This window comes from Mustelus asterias, chromosome 2 (assembly GCF_964213995.1).
Source record: "Mustelus asterias chromosome 2, sMusAst1.hap1.1, whole genome shotgun sequence".
Lineage (NCBI taxonomy): Eukaryota > Metazoa > Chordata > Chondrichthyes > Carcharhiniformes > Triakidae > Mustelus > Mustelus asterias.
The window spans coordinates 119,553,769-119,573,731 of record NC_135802.1 but is presented as its reverse complement, the minus strand read 5'-3'; the positions used below and the strand labels follow the sequence as shown (position 1 = coordinate 119,573,731).

The 19,963-nt window shown below is 40.2% G+C and overlaps 1 protein-coding gene across 2 annotated transcripts in view; it reads left to right on the top strand.

Moving 5' to 3' along the window:
• The window catches only part of ankhb (ANKH inorganic pyrophosphate transport regulator b), a 159,339-nt gene extending 145,365 nt beyond the window's left edge, over positions 1-13,974 (top strand). For both annotated transcript variants that reach the window (XM_078240634.1, XM_078240624.1), the window contains exons 10-12: positions 2,105-2,228; positions 4,807-4,906; positions 11,481-13,974. In XM_078240634.1, the coding sequence (XP_078096760.1) occupies positions 2,105-2,228; positions 4,807-4,906; positions 11,481-11,594 (338 nt within the window). In that variant the 3' untranslated portion in view covers positions 11,595-13,974. The remainder of the gene's footprint in view (positions 1-2,104; positions 2,229-4,806; positions 4,907-11,480) is intronic.
• The last annotated feature ends 5,989 nt before the right edge of the window (positions 13,975-19,963 follow it).

Sequence of the window (19,963 nt, the reverse complement as noted above, 5' to 3'; positions counted from 1 at the left end):
AGATCAGACAGATTGCAATTGCATTTTCCCCCTCGTTCACTAGTTCTTCTGCTTGTTGAATGAGCTCCTGTTCACTAGGATTGCCCAAATTCTTGAGATATTTGCAGCTGACTGGTCCGCCTTCCCCTAGTCCTCAGAGCTGACAGGAAGCAGGTCAGCCGTAATCATTGAGCATGATTTTCTGTCTGTACTTGCACCAAAACTGGAAAACCCTGCCCGAGATCAACGGAGCTTTGCATGATCTGCCCCCCGCCCGCTCCAATTCCCATGGCGGGCGGGATGGGAAAATTCCCTCATTGCTGTTAACATTTCTAGGGCAGGAACTGAGTTGATTATGAAAAGAGAAAAAAAATTAATGCAAACGTTTGTCAAAAGCGGACAGCAATGATTTTTTTTCCATTGTAAAATATGATTGGAAAGAGATTTCATACAGCCTGCTTTCCGTTCCTTTCTCCTGTCCAGGAATGGATCTCAATGCTCTGTTACGTCATGGAGGTGGCTGTTTATTTTTGAGATTAGAAGGAGAACATTGACAATTATTTCATTATAGCAGGCATTAAACCTGGGCTCAGTCCTGGCCTTGCTTGACTTCCATGTGTAGGTGTTGTTTTGCTCCTGTTTTAAGGGTTGTTTGATAACAAACACTTCGGCTAACTTGGCACAAAGTTACAATCTAGTTCTGCTTTGTATGATTCAGTACTACCCTGGGTGGGGTGACGCATTTACTAGATAGTAAACATTTGATACATTTTTTAATCTTTGGGTGTAATGGATTTCCTGGGCATGACAAACTGAGGTAAATGGGTGGGGTGAATGACACGTGATTTTTCTATCCACCTGACTTTATGATGTGTTTCTCCTCTATGCAGAGGTAGCCTCTGTTGATTTGTAGGGTTTTACTTGTTACAAATTGTGTGAAAACTGTGGTGCAGGACAGTACTCAAAATCAGCAGCTTACAAATTTAACTTATTAAAGAGGATCATGGTTAGTGGAAAATCAGGCATTAACCCGAATGAGATTACCTTAATGGTCACACTCTTGAGCAATTTTATGAAGTTATATTCCTAATAGAGAGCATCAACCATCTTCACTCCTTTTTCAACCTTTATTCTCAATCCCATTCGGGTGCAAAACTGTGTTTGTGAAGGGTTTGTTATCTGGCTGACATTGCTCTGGTTTATGGCACTCCACTGACCTTGGATATTCTAGTAGGGTCATGAGCAGAGCTCAGCAAGATTTCGGTCCACCGAGTGTAAAACATTAGGTCTGGGAATTTTCAGATCTTTAGTTTTATAATTCAGAGGGCTGAATTTAATTGAGGTGATGTGTCACTTCTTTTCGGCAAGCCTCACCAAATTAAACAAGATCCTTAACACTTAACAGGCCATCCTCGGGCTTTCCTGGGATCAAGGACCCACGATGTGGAGATGCCGGCGTTGGACTGGGGTAAACACAGTAAGAAGTTTAACAACACCAGGTTAAAGTCCAACAGGTTTATTTGGTAGCAAAGCTTGTGTGGCTTTTGCTACCAAATAAACCTGTTGGACTTTAACCTGGTGTTGTTAAACTTATCAAGGACCCAATCAGAGGCTGGCAGCTCTATTGCATGGCAACACCACTGGGCAGGCAGTGTCTGCTGCTGGTTTGATACTCAGGGAGTTGGGGATGGCAGTCAGCAGACAGGCAGGAAAGGGACTCATAATTCCAGGTCCCTCAATCAGCCACAAAACTTCCTTTGAAGGAGGGGCCCCTGCCACCGCTCACATGGGTTGGCTTATCATGTTCCATGCAAGGCAAGCCCCCTGTCCACTGCTGGATTAGTACCAGCATGTGGGAGAAGAGAATCTTAAAGGGTCTTATTTGCCCACTTTAGGCTTCAATTGTGGTGGGAACCAGCCTATCTGAAACAACCAATAAAGATCTCCATATTTTGATTTTGTCACACACTCAAAAATGTCTATTTTGAATGCACTTGCCTGCATGATCCAATTCTCTAACTATGATGCAGAAATAGTTAATTTTTGGCTGTACAGATCTGTGCAGAACTTTAAAATAAATGAGGAGTAGCTGTATCAGTCATTAATCACTCACTTTTTCTTCCAGTTACAATTCGAGCTCACTTGACTGGCTGGTTGATGACTTTGAAGAAGACTTTTGTTTTGGCACCCAGTTCCGTGCTGAGGATAGTGCTTCTCATTGCAAGTCTGATTGTTCTCCCTTATATGGGGTTAGTATCAGATGTGTTTAGAATGTGATTCTTGACTGGTGTTGACTTTGTGCAGAATGGGATATTTTCTGCTTAACATCAAGTGTGAATGTATTAGTGTCATCCCTTGTTGTCAGCCATGGCTCAGTTGGTAACACTCTTGCCTTTGAGTTAATGGGTTATGTCTTCGACTCCCACTCGAGAAGCTCTCCAATCCCTGCAATCCAGGCTCACCTTTAAGTGCACTGCTGAAGGAGTGCTGTGTTTCCAGATGTGCCATTGCATGAAATGTTAAACGGAGCATCTGACCCTCAGGTGGATGTAAAAGATCCGGGACTGTGTGCGGGACCGGGCTGCCACATTCCTTTCATGTAGCAGTGACTTCCAAAAGTACTTGATTGGCTGTAAACAGCTTTAGGATGACCTCAGGTTGTGAAAAAGCACTAGATAAATGTGAGGGTGTTTTAACTGCAAGCCCCTTATAACACTCTCCCTTCTGCCCGTTTTCTATAGCTGAGTTTATTTTATAATGGAGATTCATGTACTGAATCACTAAATGTGAATTTTTGAGTACCTTCCACTTAAATCTGCCCGAATTTCAGTTATTTTAAAATTTGTACTGTTTCCGTCGTATAGACTGCTTCTCACATTTTAACTTCTTTGCAGCAGGTTGTGAACTTTCCCACCTATGGGAACAAATGTTAATACCCCGCTCTAACTGAACAGGTTTCGTTGACAAAATTCATCAAACCAACAGTTCAGTTATGAGGCACTGGAATGGTAAACGTCAGATTTTCAGTTGAATTCAGGCCCACAACTGAGCTGTCAAGTTGTCTCTGCAATTGTCTTCCAATTAAACTGTCGGAGTCTTTCTCATCAGGCCAGAGCTGCTGACCAAAGTCAAAATGCATATTTTTATGGATTAATCGGCAGGCAAGCTGTATGACTGTTCACTGTTACAAAACTATAATTAGGTGATAGGCGCTATATTCACTATTACGCCTAGTTACTGGCGATGATAAAGTCAGGAGGCACAAGATCAAATTCTGCATTATAAATAATATTTTCTTACTACCAGCATTGTCAGTGGTCAAACAAAATGCTGGAGTGTTTCCAAGGTCTAATCTAAATTTGATATAATTTTATGAAAAATAAACCCTGATAAATGTGAGGTGATTCATTTTGGTAGGACTAATTTAAATGTGGATTACAGGGTCAAAGGTAGGGTTCTGAAGACTGTGGAGGAACAGAGAGATCTTGGGGTCCATATCCACAGATCTCTAAAGGTTGCCACTCAAGTGGATAGAGCTGTGAAGAAGGCCTATAGTGTGTTAGCTTTTATTAACAGGGGGTTGGAGTTTAAGAGCCGTGGGGTTATGCTGCAACTGTACAGGACCTTGGTGAGACCACATTTGGAATATTGTGTGCAGTTCTGGTCACCTCACTGTAGGAAGGATGTGGAAGTGCTGGAAAGAGTGCAGAGGAGATTTACCAGGATGCTGCCTGGTTTGGAGGGTAGGTCTTATGAGGAAAGGTTGAGGGAGCTAGGGCTGTTCTCTCTGGAGCGGAGGAGGCTGAGGGGAGACTTAATAGAGGTTTATAAAATGATGAAGGGGATAGATAGAGTGAACGTTCAAAGACTATTTCCTCAGGTGGATGGAGCTATTACAAGGGGGCATAACTATAGGGTTCGTGGTGGGAGATACAGGAAGGATGTCAGAAGTAGGTTCTTTACGCAGAGAGTGGTTGGGGTGTGGAATGGACTGCCTGCAGTGATAGTGGAGTCAGACACTTTAGGAACATTTAAGCGGTTATTGGATAGGCACATGGAGCACACCAGGATGACAGGGAGTGGGATAGCTTGATCTTGGTTTCAGACAAAGCTCAGCACAACATCGTGGGCCGAAGGGCCTGTTCTGTGCTGTACTGTTCTATGTTCTATGTAACATTTAATTAGTTGTTTTCTTATATAGCAAGGGAAAAGACCTATCAAAACCAGATTGTCCGATTGCTGACTCACCACAGGTATAGCTCAGGAAGATCCCAGATACACTGCTGTAATTTTAAGCTCTTTCTCACAGCAGCTGAGGTACTTGATTACTAACAGTGACTTGGGGAAATCTTTACCCAGTTAACTTTTCAGACTCTAAACAACATGAAACAAACAGGTGACAGCTGGCAAAAATGCCATCTTAATGTTTTGTTAAGATATTTATGGTTATATTAGAGAAATGGTGAAAGGATTGAAGTTTACTGTAATCACTCATAATAATGCTAGCCACCAGTCATTTTCTGGAATCATTTTAGTTCCATAAAATGAACTCTATTCACAGTGAATTGATCTCTAGCCAAATAATCTCCCTCACACCAAAAATATACCAGGTCTGCTTCACTTTGGAATGCCTCTGAAATTCCTTTGAAACATTCAGCAGAAAATAAGGTCGATGATCAACAAATTTATTAAATAACACTGATCTCTAGTTAATAAACTAAATAATATTTGGATTTTGGAATGTTTTGGACAGCTTTGCAGCTTATGAATTTACTTTTGCAATAATGCTGTTACATCTGCTTGTAAAAGTGTTTCTGTATTTCTCAGGATCCATGGAGCATCATTAGGTGTTGGTTCACTTCTTGCTGGTTTTCTGGGAGAGTCAGCCATGGTAGCAATAGCATCTTGTTATGTTTATCGTAAAGAGGTAAGCATTTTCCTACTGTTCTTTCGATGGTTGTTTATTTTGTTACTGTGCGTGCATGTGTAACAGAGTGTTATCGGCATAGCTGTGTACTGTGACCAGTACAGCTTCTGAAGGGGAATTATAGAGGTTATTTTAATTCATTTTTAAAAAGACATGTGATAGCAAAGGACTTCAATGGCAAAAGGAATTGGGATAGGTGCAAACAAGTTTATGATTTGTATCATTTGCTCTTAGTCCAGCGATAAAAGTTAAAACAACCCAAAGAGAAAGAATAAAGGAGAACATAAAGAGGAGCAGGAGTACGCCATAAGGCCCTTCAAATCTACTCCACCATTAGAGTCATAGAGGTTTACAGCATGGAAACAGGCCCTTCGGCCCAACTTGTCCATGCCGCCCTTTTTTTTAAAAACCCCTAAGCTAATCCCAATTGCCTGCATTTGGCCCATATCCCTCTGTACACATCTTACCTATGTAACTGTATAAATGCTTTTTAAAAGACAAAATTGTACCCGCCTCTACTACTACCTCTGCCAGCTTGTTCCAGACACTCACCACCCACTGTGTGAAAGAATTGCCCTTCTGGACACTTTTGTATCTCTCCCCTCTCACCTTAAACCTATGCCCTCTAGTTTTAGACTCCCCTACCTTTGGGAAAAGATATTGACTATCTACCTTGTCTATGCCCCTCATTATTTTATAGACCTCTATAAGGTCACCCCTCAGCCTCCTACGCTCCAGAGAAAAAAGTCCCAGTCTATCCAGCCTCTGCTTATAACTCAATCCATCAGGTCCCAGTAGCATCCTAGTAAATCTTTTCTGCACTTTCTAGTTTAATAATATCCTTTCTATAGTAGGGTGACCAGAATTGCACACAGTATTCCAAGTGTGGCCTTACCAATGTCTTGTACAACTTCAACAAGACGTCCCAACTCCTGTATTCAATATTCTGACCATTAATTAAGATTGTAGCTGATCTTCGACTACAGCTACACTTTTCACACTTTCCTGATAACTCTTGCTTCTCTTCATATCCATAAATCTACCAATCTCAGCCTTGAATATAGTCAAGAACTGATAGAAAATTCCAAGGATTCATGATGCTCTGAGTCTTCGCATTCCTAAATGGCTGACCCATTTTTCTGAGACCGTGACCCCTAGTTCTAGCCTCTCCAGAGACTCAAAGTTCAAGGGAAGGAAAGCTAAAAACCTTGAATGCTGAGAAAAAGCTTGTGGAGAAAACTGACTGAAAGAAAAGCAGAATAATCAGCCAGTGACTCCATGACACAACTACATTGACAAGAAATCAGGGATCAGTACTGGGTCCCCTGTTATTTGTCGCCTCAGGGATCAGTGCTGGGTCCACTGTTATTTATCATTTATATTAATGATTTGGATGAGAATATAGGAGGCATGGTTAGTAAGTTTGCAGATGACACCAAGATTGGTGGCATAGTGGACAGTGAAGAAGGTTATCTCAGATTGCAATGGGATCTTGATCAATTGGGCCAGTGGGCTGACGAATGGCAGATGAAGTTTAATCTAGATAAATGCAAGGTGATGCATTTTGGTTGATCGAACCAGGGCAGGACTTACTCAGTTAATGGTAGGGCATTGGGGAGAGTTACAAAACAAAAAGATCTAAGGGTACAGGTTCATAGCTCATTGAAAGTGGAGTCACAGGTGGACAGGGTGGTGAAGAAGGCATTCGGCATGCTTGGTTTCATTGGTCAGAACACTGAATACAGGAGTTGGGACGTCTTGTTGAAGTTGTACAAGACATTGGTAAGGCCACACTTGGAATATTGTGTACAGTTCTGGTCACCCTATCATAGAAAGGATATTATTAAACTAGAAAGAGTGCAGAAAAGGTTTACTAGGATGCTACCAGGACTTGATGGTTTGAAGTTATAAGGAGAGGCTGGATAGACTGGGACGTTTTTCTCGAGCGTAAGAGGCTGAGGTGATCTTATAGAGATCTATGAAATAATGAGGGGCACAGATCAGCTAGATAGTCAATATCTTTTCCCAAAGGTAGGGGAGTCTAAAACTAGATGGCATTGGTTTAAGATGAGATGGGAGACATACAAAAGTGTCCAGAGGGGCAATTTCTTCACACGCAGGGTGGTGAGTGTCTGGAACAAGCTGCCAGAGGTAGTAGTAGAGGCGGGTACAATTTTGTCTTTTAAAAAGCATTTATACAGTTACATGGGTATGATGGGTATAGAGGGACGTGGGCCAAATGCAGGCAATTGGGATTAGCTTAGGGCTTTAAAAAAAAAGGGCGGCACGGACAAGTTGGGCCGAAGGGCCTGTTTCCATGCTATAAACCTCTATGACTCTAAGTTAATCATATTGCATTCACCAGCAAATGTGTAAGACAGCCAATTAAAACACAAGGAGCTAGATTTGGCTTTCAATGGCAAATGAACAATGTTAGCCAATCATTATAGTTGCACTCGTCCAGAGACTGTGTGTGGGATTTAGTGTAGAAATTTGTGGTGATTAGAAAGCAATTTCAGTGTAACGCCCTTTACAGGGCATCCAGAATCTGAGTGAATCTGGCAAACAACTAGGAGGCTAGAATAGCAGATTCCATGACAATTCAAATACAAAAATCAAATTAAATCTAGGACTAACAAAATGAGAACTATGACTCTTGAGAGTTAAAGTATAAGGCGACATAGAATTTAGAAGGTTACGGTGTGATTTAACAAAAGTTTTCAAGATTTAAGGGGAAGGGTAGTTAGAGACAAAATATTTCCATTGACTGGGGAGTCTTAGACTAGAGAGCATAGTCTAAGGACAAGAACTGGCCCTTTTACGAATGATATTAGGAAACTAGTAGACTATTCAGCTCTTTGAACCTATTCCTCCATTCAATATTATCGTGACTGATCTGATTATGGTCTCAACTTCACTTTTATGTTTGCTCCTATAACCCTTGACTCTCATGTCTATCAGAAATCTATCTAAGTCAGTCTTGTTTTTTGGGTAAGAGAATTCCACAGATCATCAATCCTCTAAGAGAACTTTCTCCTCCTCTCTGTCTTAAAAGTGAGACCTCTTATTTTAAAATTGTGTCCCCTGTTCTAGTCTCTCCAACAAGAGGAAACATTTTCCCAGTACCAACTCTTATCAAGTCCCCCAGTGATTGTATATGTTTCAACAAGATCATCATTCATTCTCCTACACTCCAATGGGTAAAGACCAAACCTGTCAACCTTTCTTCATAGGATAATCCCTTCATTCCAGGAACGAGTCAAGTGAACCTTCTTTGAACTGCTTCTAATACAATTATATCCTTTTTCAAATAAGGAGACCAAAACTGTGTGCCTGACGTAGTCTCACTAAGGCCCTGTACGGTTGCAGTAAAACTTCCTTACATTATGTTCCATTCCTTTTGCAATAAATTCCAACATCCCATTTGCCTTCCTGATCCCTTGCTGTCCAGCTTCTCCAGCCTCTCCTTATATTTCAAACCTTCCAGTCCCGGTAACATCTTTGTAAATCTTTTTTGCACCCTTTCCAGTTTAATAACATCCTTCCTATAACAGGATTGTATGTACTACTCCAAATATGACCTTACCAATGTCTTATACAGTTATAACATCATGTCCCAACTCCTGTAATCAGTGCTCTGACCAATGAAGGCAAGTGTGCCAAATGCCTTCTTCACCACCCTGTCTACCCGTGATGCTACTTTCAACTATGTACTTGTACGCCAGGTATCTTTCTTCAACAACTCTCCTCAGGGCCCTATCATTTTACAGGTTGTGACCTTCACAATATTTTCACATTTTTAAATAGCAGTACCTAGATCCACGCTTCTGGCTCCCGCATCCTTTACCCCGCTTCGTGCTCAGCTTCTGGAGGAGCAGAGCATTCAAACAGTTACTTCCTATTGGTGAGGAGATTCTGAATTAATTTTGTTTTTATTTGCTGATTCTCATGTGAATGCAATAGTTGCCCTGCTTTCCTTGAGAATTGCTTTTTTCACCCTGTGGCTGCTCATGAAGTGCACATTTTACCCAAGGCCACAGTAAGCGGGGGAAAGGATGGGAGAGCCAGAATTGAACCAGGTACTGCTATTTAAAAATGTGAAAATTCTGTGAAAGTCACAACCCGTAAAATCACAATGGATTAATGAAATACTCAATCCATCCATATTTGAGCCAAGTGTTAAATACTGTTGATGTAGCTCTTAAAATCTATCAAGAGATTGACAGATATTACAGTGCATTGCTGAGGGTGTGCTCAACCAATACTAGAGAAAAAAAAATTAGTTGAACCTAGTTTGGTGAGAGCCTTCTAAACATTAATAGAATTATGGAGGACATTCTGTCAGCCAATCATTTCACAAAGTCTGATTGACACACGAAATGTCTGCAAAGAACTGATGGACCTGAAAAAAGCTGCAGTGCATTATTCACATCGCACACACGTGGATTATTGCCTGACCGAATAGGAAAATCCACACAAGGGACATCAAAAGAAAAATAATCTAGCCGGAGTTTTGTAGAATATCATTTTGTATGTGGATTTTTTGTGTGGGGAAGATCATTGGATGTATTTTCTGCCTACTATATTATCACCTGTAATCTCTCTGTATTGCAGAGGTTATCTCTTCATCCAAGCTTTTTTCTTAATGGCAAGGTTCTAGTGGTTAAAGACCAGGCTTTAGTCCTAATCAGGGGATACCTGAGACTGGAAAAATACAGTGCCATCATTTGTTACTTTTTCAGATAATCCTCATTGAAGCTGAGGGTCTAAAAACCATATCATGAAAATTAAAATTATGACCACTTGTGGAACGAGGTCTCTTCCCTTGAAATTATGATGAAGGCACATTGTACAGGAAGTTTAGAATTTTAAGCCAGAATTCTCTGATACTGCATGCCCTGCCACCACTGCCAGCGAGAATGGATGATTTGGCGCTTAGCCAAAACTCCATTCACTGCAGCAGGACCAGAGAATCCCAGCTGCGGGAGAGGTTGGAGGATTCCCGCCAGAGTATCAGTTCCACAACCAAATTGTAACAACTAATTTGTGTAAAATTACTATTTGCAATGTAGTTCAGAAAAGTGGTCAGACACACATTAAAAAAATGGACAATTACTATATGGTATGTGTGTAATATTATCTGTAAATTAAGTTAATGAATAAATACTTCTGTCTTAGGCAATTGGTTAGTTGGCTCATAAAAAGTTGAATGATTTTGCTAACAGAAAAGCTGTGCAATCTCCAGTAAACACAGGCACAGGGTATTGGGATTGCAACCTCCTATGGAATAAGATGTAGGGTGCACTTCAATTCTTCTCAAGGTGTGTTGGTGGTGTACCCAAGGTGACCAGTACTGCCTAAACGTTAGACAATATAAGACTCACGAAGCCAGTGCCTCTGTATTAAAGGCATAACTTTATTTAACCAGCAGCTGCTAGGGGACCATCAGAGTCAGGGCAGCTCTGAGATAGAGCTGCCAGAGCTCTCCGATGAAATCTGACGTATGCTACTCAAATCAGATCAATTATAGGTTTTCTTATCAATAACTCCCGCCTTTCATTAGCTTAAAATCAATCATCTTCAATATGCACAAATAAACAATAATACCTGTCAAGTATCTTAGTCAATTGTATCCTACTCTCTGGCATAATATAACTGTAACACCACATTCTGCACTCTTGTTTCTTTCTCTATGAATGGAAGCTTTGTATAGCGCACAAGAAACAATACTTTTCACTGTATGCTAATACATGTGACAATAATAAATCAAATCAAAAAATCTTGGTTGACCCCACTTCCCACATTGCCTAGTGACCTCAGACACCAGCCCAATGTTCAAATGAACGTTCTCATGGGTTCCCTTAAAGGTCACTGCCAAATCATATTAACACATGACTCCACATCGGGGCATGCATCCATCTTCTCTGGGTAGTGAATAAACTCTATTCATAAAATGTGATTAAGTGTCTTGGATGTTCTCTCCATCCAAAACTTTACTGATCAATCTTGCATACCCCCAAGGTCTAAATATTCTCTTGGAATATGACTTATCCTAATACCTTTTTACCATGATGCTTTGCAGCAAATTGCTGTGGGCTAAAATGAACAATGTATCGTAAACAATACATTAATACATTCAAAATATCAGCATGTGTGTTTTAAAATCATAATCACTTGTTTAAATTTCTTGGTGCATTCACATGTGTATAAACTATTCTCTTGTTAGCTTACAAGCTTGTTTTAAAAGTCATTTAACTTAATGGTGGTAGTTTTGTCAGTGCCCTTAATGATTTAAAATGTCTTACTAACCTATTAGGTTTCCCACTTACAAGGTGATTTTCTGATCTTCAGTACGGCAGTGCAGTAAATTGTCAGCCTTCAGCTTTGTTGTAGAATAGCATGGGATTAAGCAGAGAAGTCAAAAATAAATGATGAAATGTAAGTACGAATGAAGGACAATGCAATCTTAATCAGGGCACCAAATGCAGAAGATAAACAAGTACAAATGGAATTCAGTGATTGGTATCAAATTGCTGAATTGTAATCTGTGATGCTAAAATTCTTTTTAATACAGAAAAAGAAAAGATCTCTGGATGAAACAGCAGCTGAGGGAGAGGACTCAGCAATGAATTCTGCAGCTATCCCTGAGGAAATGTCTGAGGTAGTTGAGTTGGATGAAGATGAGTGAGCAGCATTTATACTCTGCAGGGATCACTATGGTACAATATAATGTTAAACCACCCTTTACTTCTGCTTCCATCCTTTATTTTTCTGGAAAGTGTCTACCGCCACCAAAGACAACTTCTGATTATGTTGCTGAATTGCTCATATCATTGGACAGACTCAGACTTCAGGCTTCTTGCATGCAGTTTCATTCCGGCTAATACATGGATGAAAGCAACTTCAAAAGAAAACATCCAGAAAGTCTTCCACGGTTAAGTTGGCTGACATCCTTTTTCTCATGTTATTAGCAACACATCTAAAACCAAAGCACCGTCACCTATCTTCTGCCCTGTTCTCCATCAATATCTTTTGATAGACTAAGGGTGTATATTTGGGATTTATACTTTATTTAACTGCTTGAATAGTATTATGTTGTGAGTTCTTTTAATGTATATTTGCAGTTAGGTTTCCAGTGACCCGTGTGATTTATTGCCATAATGTTGCTGCACAAGAGGTGGAGTTTTGAAGGCACCATAACCACAAAGGACACAATTTTGTAAAAAAATTAAAAGGTTGAACGTATCAAAATATTTTTTTACATAATAGAAGAGTTTGATATCAGTATATTGAGAATGTTATGCATGTGGTGGTGACCTGTAAGTAAAGCAGTAAACAGGAAAATTAATACTGAAAAACACAGATATGACTTGAATTTCATAAACTCATATCAAATGGCACGAGAGAACATTACTTGAAACAAATTAGATTTTAAGATGGTGTGAAATTTGACATCTTAAATAATGTGTTTAAAAAGTTTATTTGCCACCTATAACAAATGTGTCTCACCATTTTGATACATGTGTACTGATTCAGAGCATTGTATATTGTAAAGCAAAGTGGGTACGATAGATTCAGATTGTTTTCTTTACATCGCAGCTTGTTAAAGTGTTTACATGCTAAAGAATAGCTGTTTCTTACAGTTGGTGTGCTTGGTTGGTCGGTTTCTGTGGAAGAGCACAGACAGTCCAATTTTACCAATACCCTTTTTCTGCATGAAGCAACATTTTTTTTCCCCTAAGGGATGTCAATGTCATTGGCCAGTATTTATTGCCTATCCCTAATTGCCCTTGAAGGTGGAGGTAAGATACCGTTATCTCTCCTTTCATTACATCAAGGGCTCAAAGCAGCCTAACTTTGTATTGACTGAGAGACTGGGCTGAGGATATGCTTAACCCATTTGAAAAACTCCTAATCTGCTACAGATAACTTCCAGCCTATTTTTCTCCTTCCCAGTCCAATTGTCTGGCATTCATTTTACAGACTGCAATTTAATCCAATCCTTCATTAGCTGCATTTTCTTTACTGATTTTCAATATATTTGTTAATGTTATATAATGTTTCAAACTTATTAGGTAGTCCACCCTAGTTCTTGGTGAACACAGAACCACATTGAAGAATTATCTTTGTTATCAAAATGTCAGTCTCATTGGGAGGCCACATGATGCCTGTTGAAAATGGAAATATGTTGCTCTGATACAATTTGGGACAGAAGAATACTGTTAGGTTAGGGGAAAGAATGCTTCACTCTCTAGTTAAACTGTACTGGGAAGTATTCCAAATTTCAGCACCAACTCCTTGAGCAGGAGAATTTAGAGAAAAAAGGTTAAAAGAAACATTTTTTAAAAATTGCACCATCACCTATTTTGTAAATGAATGTATTACTGCCTGTAATAAACATTTTGCAGCAGGTGGGAAGTTGATGTCATTTTAGTAGAGGCACTGCAATATCGACAGATCCTTAATCAAAATGTTTGGTAAGCAACTTGCCCATGCTGCAGGGTATCAAAGGACATGAGTGCAAAGGTGTTTTGTTGTGAGTGAAAACATTTTTTAATTAGTGTAACAAACAGTCAAGCTTTATGGTGAATTCCAAATACTTGAGTTCACAATGTTCACTATTCTCCTACATCGTTTTCAGAAAACAAAGGAAGCTCCTGGCCTTTTTCCTGCATTGAACCATCTTATCACTAATTCTTTTAACATGATTCTTGACATTATTGTTGCTAAGTTGTTAGATACTACATGTAATGAAGTTATGAGTGTTGTTTGTAGTCGGTGGAAACTGTCCTCTATTATAACTAAACTCGTCATGCAACATGCTTTCAAATTGCACCAAGCAGCAACTTTTTTTTAAAGTACAAGTTTCCATCAATTATATTTAAAGCGTTCAACTATGTTTAATATGCAAGCATAATTTTAAAATACCAAATAGAGAATGTTCTTTCTAAATAATGTATGTATATTTTTTCATGGTATTAATAGATTTGAATCTATCATTTTGGATCTTTGAGCTTGTGCCATTTTTTTCAGTTGGCTACAAAATTAAAATGATTTTTCTCGCTTGATTATGTTTTCATAGTGCTGTATATAAAACCTTTGCAGATATAAAATAGCATTCAAGATCCAAATTTCAGTTAACCCATCAGGGAGTGTTGATTCATTGGCAAGTGGACCCTGATTGGTAGAGACATTGCTATGGAAAATGCTACAGTTAATAGTGACTGACAGTTAACTGTTGAGCTGAACAGGCACAATGTTGTTTTCTCCAACATTGGTATTCTTTCAAATGTCCTGATCAATCTACAACAGAGATTTGACAGGGTATCATTTTTCAGCAATACTCAAGTTTTGTATTATGAAATAACTATATATATAAGCCACAAATACTTCCAGTGGTAAGCTCCAGGATGTAATTAGGACAGAAGGGATGTCAATGTCATTGGCTAAGCCAGTATTTATTGCCTATCCCTAATTGCCCTTGAAGGTGAGGTGAGATACCGTTATCTCTCCTTTCATTACTCCAAAGCAACTTTTAGGGCATTGAGGCTAAACAAATGTCATAATTATGTGTTTACACAGTTACTTGTGCACCTATAAAATAGCAGTTTAAAAATTTACTTTAAATAGAATAACATGATTTTAGAAAAATTGCTAACTTATCATTGTACATTTTTGATTATAGCAAACATAAATTTGAATATGCCTTTCACATAACACTTGACCATTAAACATGGTCATGAGCATTTGAATTCAGTTCACTGATAAATACGAAGTTTAAGCACCCAGCACTAATCAAAATGCTGATGATTTGTGACCCATGATTTAAAACACCATTTACATGGGGGAATGGATTTCGGTACCTCCTACTGAGACATACTGATGCACGAGGTCCTATTGAGTCTACATTAGAAAAATGTCTCTATTCTTGGATACTAGAGTGTGGAGTAAATACTGAAGAAAAGTAACTATTAAATTCTTCAGCAAGAGGTCAACAAACAGGAGTAAGCATGAGACACCGAGATAGAACATAGAACAGTACAGCACAGAACAGGCCCTTCGGCCCACGATGTTGTGCCGAGCTTTATCTGAAACCAAGATCAAGCTATCCCACTCCCTATCATCCTGGTGTGCTCCATGTGCCTATCCAATAACCGCTTAAATGTTCCTAAAGATCAAATAGGTTTTTCCTCTGAAGAGAAACAAATGTTTCTTTATCCCTATTAGTGATATTGGGTGCAGGAATTTTGCCTGCTTTACATTTGAGGATTACGGGTTTTTTTATGAATGCAGAACAGGCCATAATCTGTCAGAATTAGTAATCCAATTCTTTAGCTGAAAGTGAATGGTTTGAGATAATGCAGGTCACCACAATAATTACTGACATAAGATGTCAGCGATAAGACATTACTTTGCAAAAAGTCTATTATAAAAATGAAAGTCATTATGTTTTTAATAACATTGGCAGACCACAGGTTAGAACTCAAATATTGTTACTTATCACTATTCAGCCCAAGCCTGAAAGTTACTGAGTAGAGCTGAAGAGCCAACATAGTCATTCCTATTGGCCTCCTCCTGAGGTACCTCGTATGAATCGACACCGCAAACTGCCGGCTCCAAGCTGAGAGGATCTCCAAGAAGATCGCGCATATCGAGACAGACATCAAGTTTCAGAGACTTCTTACCTCGTATGAAGCCAGTCTTCAGCCAATTTGATTCACTCCACATACATCAAGTGGCTGAGTACACTGGATACAGCAAAGATCAAGAGCGCTGAAAAATCTTGCTGAAATGCTAAAGAATTTTTCTCCAGAAGTAGCTGCACCTGTAGTCACGTTGTTCCAGTTGATAAACATCTGGAAAATTGCACTACATCCTTTCCACTGGGAGACCTCTGGCCCTCCAGCTTCAAGAGCCCAGCCGACAACCTAAATTAGGCAGGAAACCCTAAGTCAATAAGAACCCTATGTCAATAAGAACTCCAACTTTAACCCCTCCCCAGAGGTGTGTTTCTGACCGAAAAACAAAACTTGTTTCTGTTCTCAGCAGCATAGCAAAATTACACCCCATGGTGCCCCACGCTAACCTATACTGCTTAAGGTTGTTGACTGATTTATTGCCTTTCCTTGTCCAATATTTTCTATTGTCCCTCTTCCTCCACTTTATTAAAATTATCAATCTTATCTTCCCGTTTTGTCTGGTTTCCTCAAATAAATTAGACCATAAGACATAGGAGCAGAATTAGGCCACTGGGCCCATCAAGTCTGCTCCGCCATTCAATCATGGCTGATATTTTTCTCATCCCCATTCTCCTGCCTTTTCCCCATAACCCCGATCCCCTTATTAATCAAGAACCTATCTATCTCCGTCTTGCAAACACTTAATGACCTGGCCTCCACAGCCATATGCGGCAAAGAGTTCCACTGATTCACCACTCTCTGGCTGAAGAAATTCCTCCTCATCTCTGTTTTAAAGGATCGTCCCTTCAGCCTGAGGTTGTGCCCTCTGGTTCTAGTTTTTCCTAATGGCGGCAACATCCTCTCCACGTCGACTCTATCTAGGCTTCACAGTATCCTGTAAGTTTCAATAAGATCCCCCCTCATCCTTCTGAACTCTGAGTACCGACCCAGAGTCCTCAACCGTTCTTCATACAACAAGCTCTTCATTCCAGGAATCATTCTTATGAACCTCCTCTGGACCCTTTCCAAGGCCAACACATCTTCCTTAGATATGGGGCCCAAAACTGCTCACAATATTCCAAATGGGGTCTCACCAGAGCCTTATACAGCCTCAGAAGTACTCCCCTCCTCATGTATTCCAGCCCTCTCGACATGAATGCTAACATTGCATTTGCCTTCCTAACTGCCAACTGAACCTGCAAGTTAACCTTGAGAACCTTGAACAATGACTTCCAAGTCTCTTTGTGTTTCTGATTTCCTAAGCATTTTCCCATTTAGAAAATAGTCTATGCCTTCATAACATTGGTTCCGAAGTGCATAGCCTCACACATTTCCACATTGTATTCCATCTGCCACTTCTTTGCCCACTCTCCTAACCTGTCCAAGTCCTCCTGCAGCCCCTCCGCTTCTTCAATACTATCTGTCCCCTGATATATCTTCGTATTATCTGCAACAGTGCCTTCAGTTCCTCCTTCCAAATCGTTAACGTACATTAGAGTCATAGAGGTTTACAGCATGGAAACAGACCCTCGGCCCAACTTGTCCATGCCGCTCTTTTTTTTAAACCCCTAAACTAATCCCAATTGCCCACATTTGGTCCATATCCCACTATACCCATCTTATCCATGTAACTATCTAAATGCTTTTTAAAAGACAAAATTGTACCCGCCTCTACTACTATGCCAGCTTATTTCAGACACCACCCTCTGAAAAAATTGCCCCTCTGGACAATTTTGTATCTCTCCCCTTAAACCTATGCCCTCTAGTTTTAGACTCCCCTACCTTTGGGAAAAGATATTGACTAGCTGAACTGTGCCCCTCATTATTTTATAAACCTCTATAAGATCACCCCTCAGCCTCCTACACTCCAGAGGAAAAAGTCCCAGTCTATCCAGCCTCTCCTTATAACACAAACCATCAAGTCCTGGTAGCATCCTAGTAAATCTTTTCTGCATTCTTTCTAGTTTAATAATATCCTTTCTATAATAGGGTGACCAGAACTGCACACAGTATTCCAAGTGTGGCCTTACCAATGTCTTGTACAACTTCAACAAGACGTCCCAACTCCTGTATTCAATGTTCTGACCGATGAAACCAAGCCTGCTGAATGCCTTCTTCACCACTCTGTCCACCTGTGACCCCCACTTTCAAGGAGCTATGAACATGCACCCCTAGATCTCCTTGTTCGATAACTCTCCCCAACGCCCTACCATTAACTGAGTAAGTCCTGCTCTGGTTCAATCTACCAAAATGCATCACCTCGCATTTGTCTAAATTAAACTCCATCTGACATTCGTCAGCGCACTGGCCCAATTGATCAAGATCCCATTGCAATCCGAGATAACCTTCTTCACTGTCCACTATGATGCCTCCTATATTCTCATCCAAATCATTCATATAAATGACAAGTAACAGTGGACCCAGCACTGATCCCTGAGACACATCGCTGGTCACAGGCCTCCAGTTTGAAAAACAAGCCTCTACAACCACCCTCTGGCTTCTGTCAAGAAGCCAATTTTGTATCCATTTAAATACCTCACCCTGGATCCCGTGAGATTTAACCTTTTGCAACAACCTACCATGCGGTACCTTGTCAAAGGCCTTGCTAAAGTCATATTGTGAAAGGTTGTGGTCCCAGCACTGACCCCTGAGGCACACCACTAGTCACCAGCTGCCATCCTGAAAAAGATCCCTTTATCCCCACTCTCTGCCTCCTGCTAGTCAGCAAATCCTCTATCCATGCCAGGATCTTACCCTCAACACCATGGGCACTTAACTTATTTAACAGTCGCCTATGTGGCAACTTGTCAAAGGCCTTTTGGAAATCTAAATAAATCATGTCTACTGGTTCTCCATTATCTAACTTCCTTGTTATCTCCTCGAAGAACTCTAACAGATTTGTCAGACATGACCTCCCCTTGACAAAGCCGTGCTGACTGAGTCCTATTTTATCATGCACTTCCAAGTACCCTGCGATCTCATCTTTAATAATGGGCTCTAAAATCTTGCCAATGACCGAAGTCAGGCTAACCAGCCTATAATTTCCCGTCTGTTGCCTCTCTCCCTTCTTAAACAAGGGTGTTACATTAGCTACTTTCCAGTCCTCTGGTACCCTCCCTGCCTCCAGTGATTCCTGAAAGATCACCACCAATGCCTCTACAATTTCCTCAGCTATCTCTTTTAGAACCCTGGGGTGTAGTCCATCCGGTCCAGGTGATTTATCTACCTTCAGACCTTTCAGTTTCCCCAGAACCTTCTCCTTAGCGATGGCCACTATACTCACCTGTGCCCCCTGACTCTCCTGGAGCTCTGGCATCCCACTGGTGTCTTCCACCATGAAGACTGATGCAAAGTAACTATTCAATTCTTCTACCATTGCTTTGTTTCCTATTATTACTTCTCCAGCCTCATTTTCCAGTGGTCCAATGGCTATTTTTGCCTCTCTCTTACCTTTTATATATTGAAAAAAACTCTTCCTATCTTCTTTTATATTATTAGCTAGCTTACACTCATATTTCATCTTCTCCCCCCCTTATTGCTTTTTTAGTTGTCCTCTGCTCACTTTTAAAGGCTTCCCAATCCTCTGGCTTCCCACTAATCCTCGCCACTTTGTCTGCTTTTTCTTTTGCTTTTATGCTGTCCTTGACTTCCCTCGTAGACACAGTAGCAACCCCAGCACTGAGCCCTGGAAGATGGCACTCAGTACAGAACTCCTTCAATGATCATCTCTTTGCCACCTTTCAACCAGATTCTTATCAGTTTGTCTGGTCTACGCTAAATTCATACAACTTCCAAGTTTAACTAATAGCATTCCAAAGTAACTTTATCAAATATCCACTGAAAATCATGATACATAACCCCATAAAATGTTCTGCTGCCCTTGTGAGTTTATCACTTTCTCAAAAGATTAAGGTAAGGTGGGTGGTAAGGAAGAACCTGTCACTTCTGAATCCATGCTCACTGCTGAACTAGATCGAAAGCTAACACGATGTTATAACTAGTTTCCACTTGCCTAAGTTTGTAAACAATTCTGGATCTCAACTGGTCCATTGCAAAATGAACAAATCTGATGCATGTATATCAGCCCCTAGAAATTTCAGTTGGGAGAATTGGTTGACACTTTAGCCAAGTGGGTGAACAGACCATCTTTTCAAAGATTTGCTAGGGGAGGGCTGAAAAGAAAGAAATCTATAATAAGGGTTTTAAAATATAATCCAGTTAAGATGACCTTTAACATTGGGATTTAGCACAGTATCACACATCTATATAGTCTCAAAGCAACCCTTGAAGCTTAAAAACACAACACCTCGAGTCCCATCAGCTGGTAAAGTCCGAAAATGTTAAATGTCAAATCATTATATACTTCTATAGATCCGTT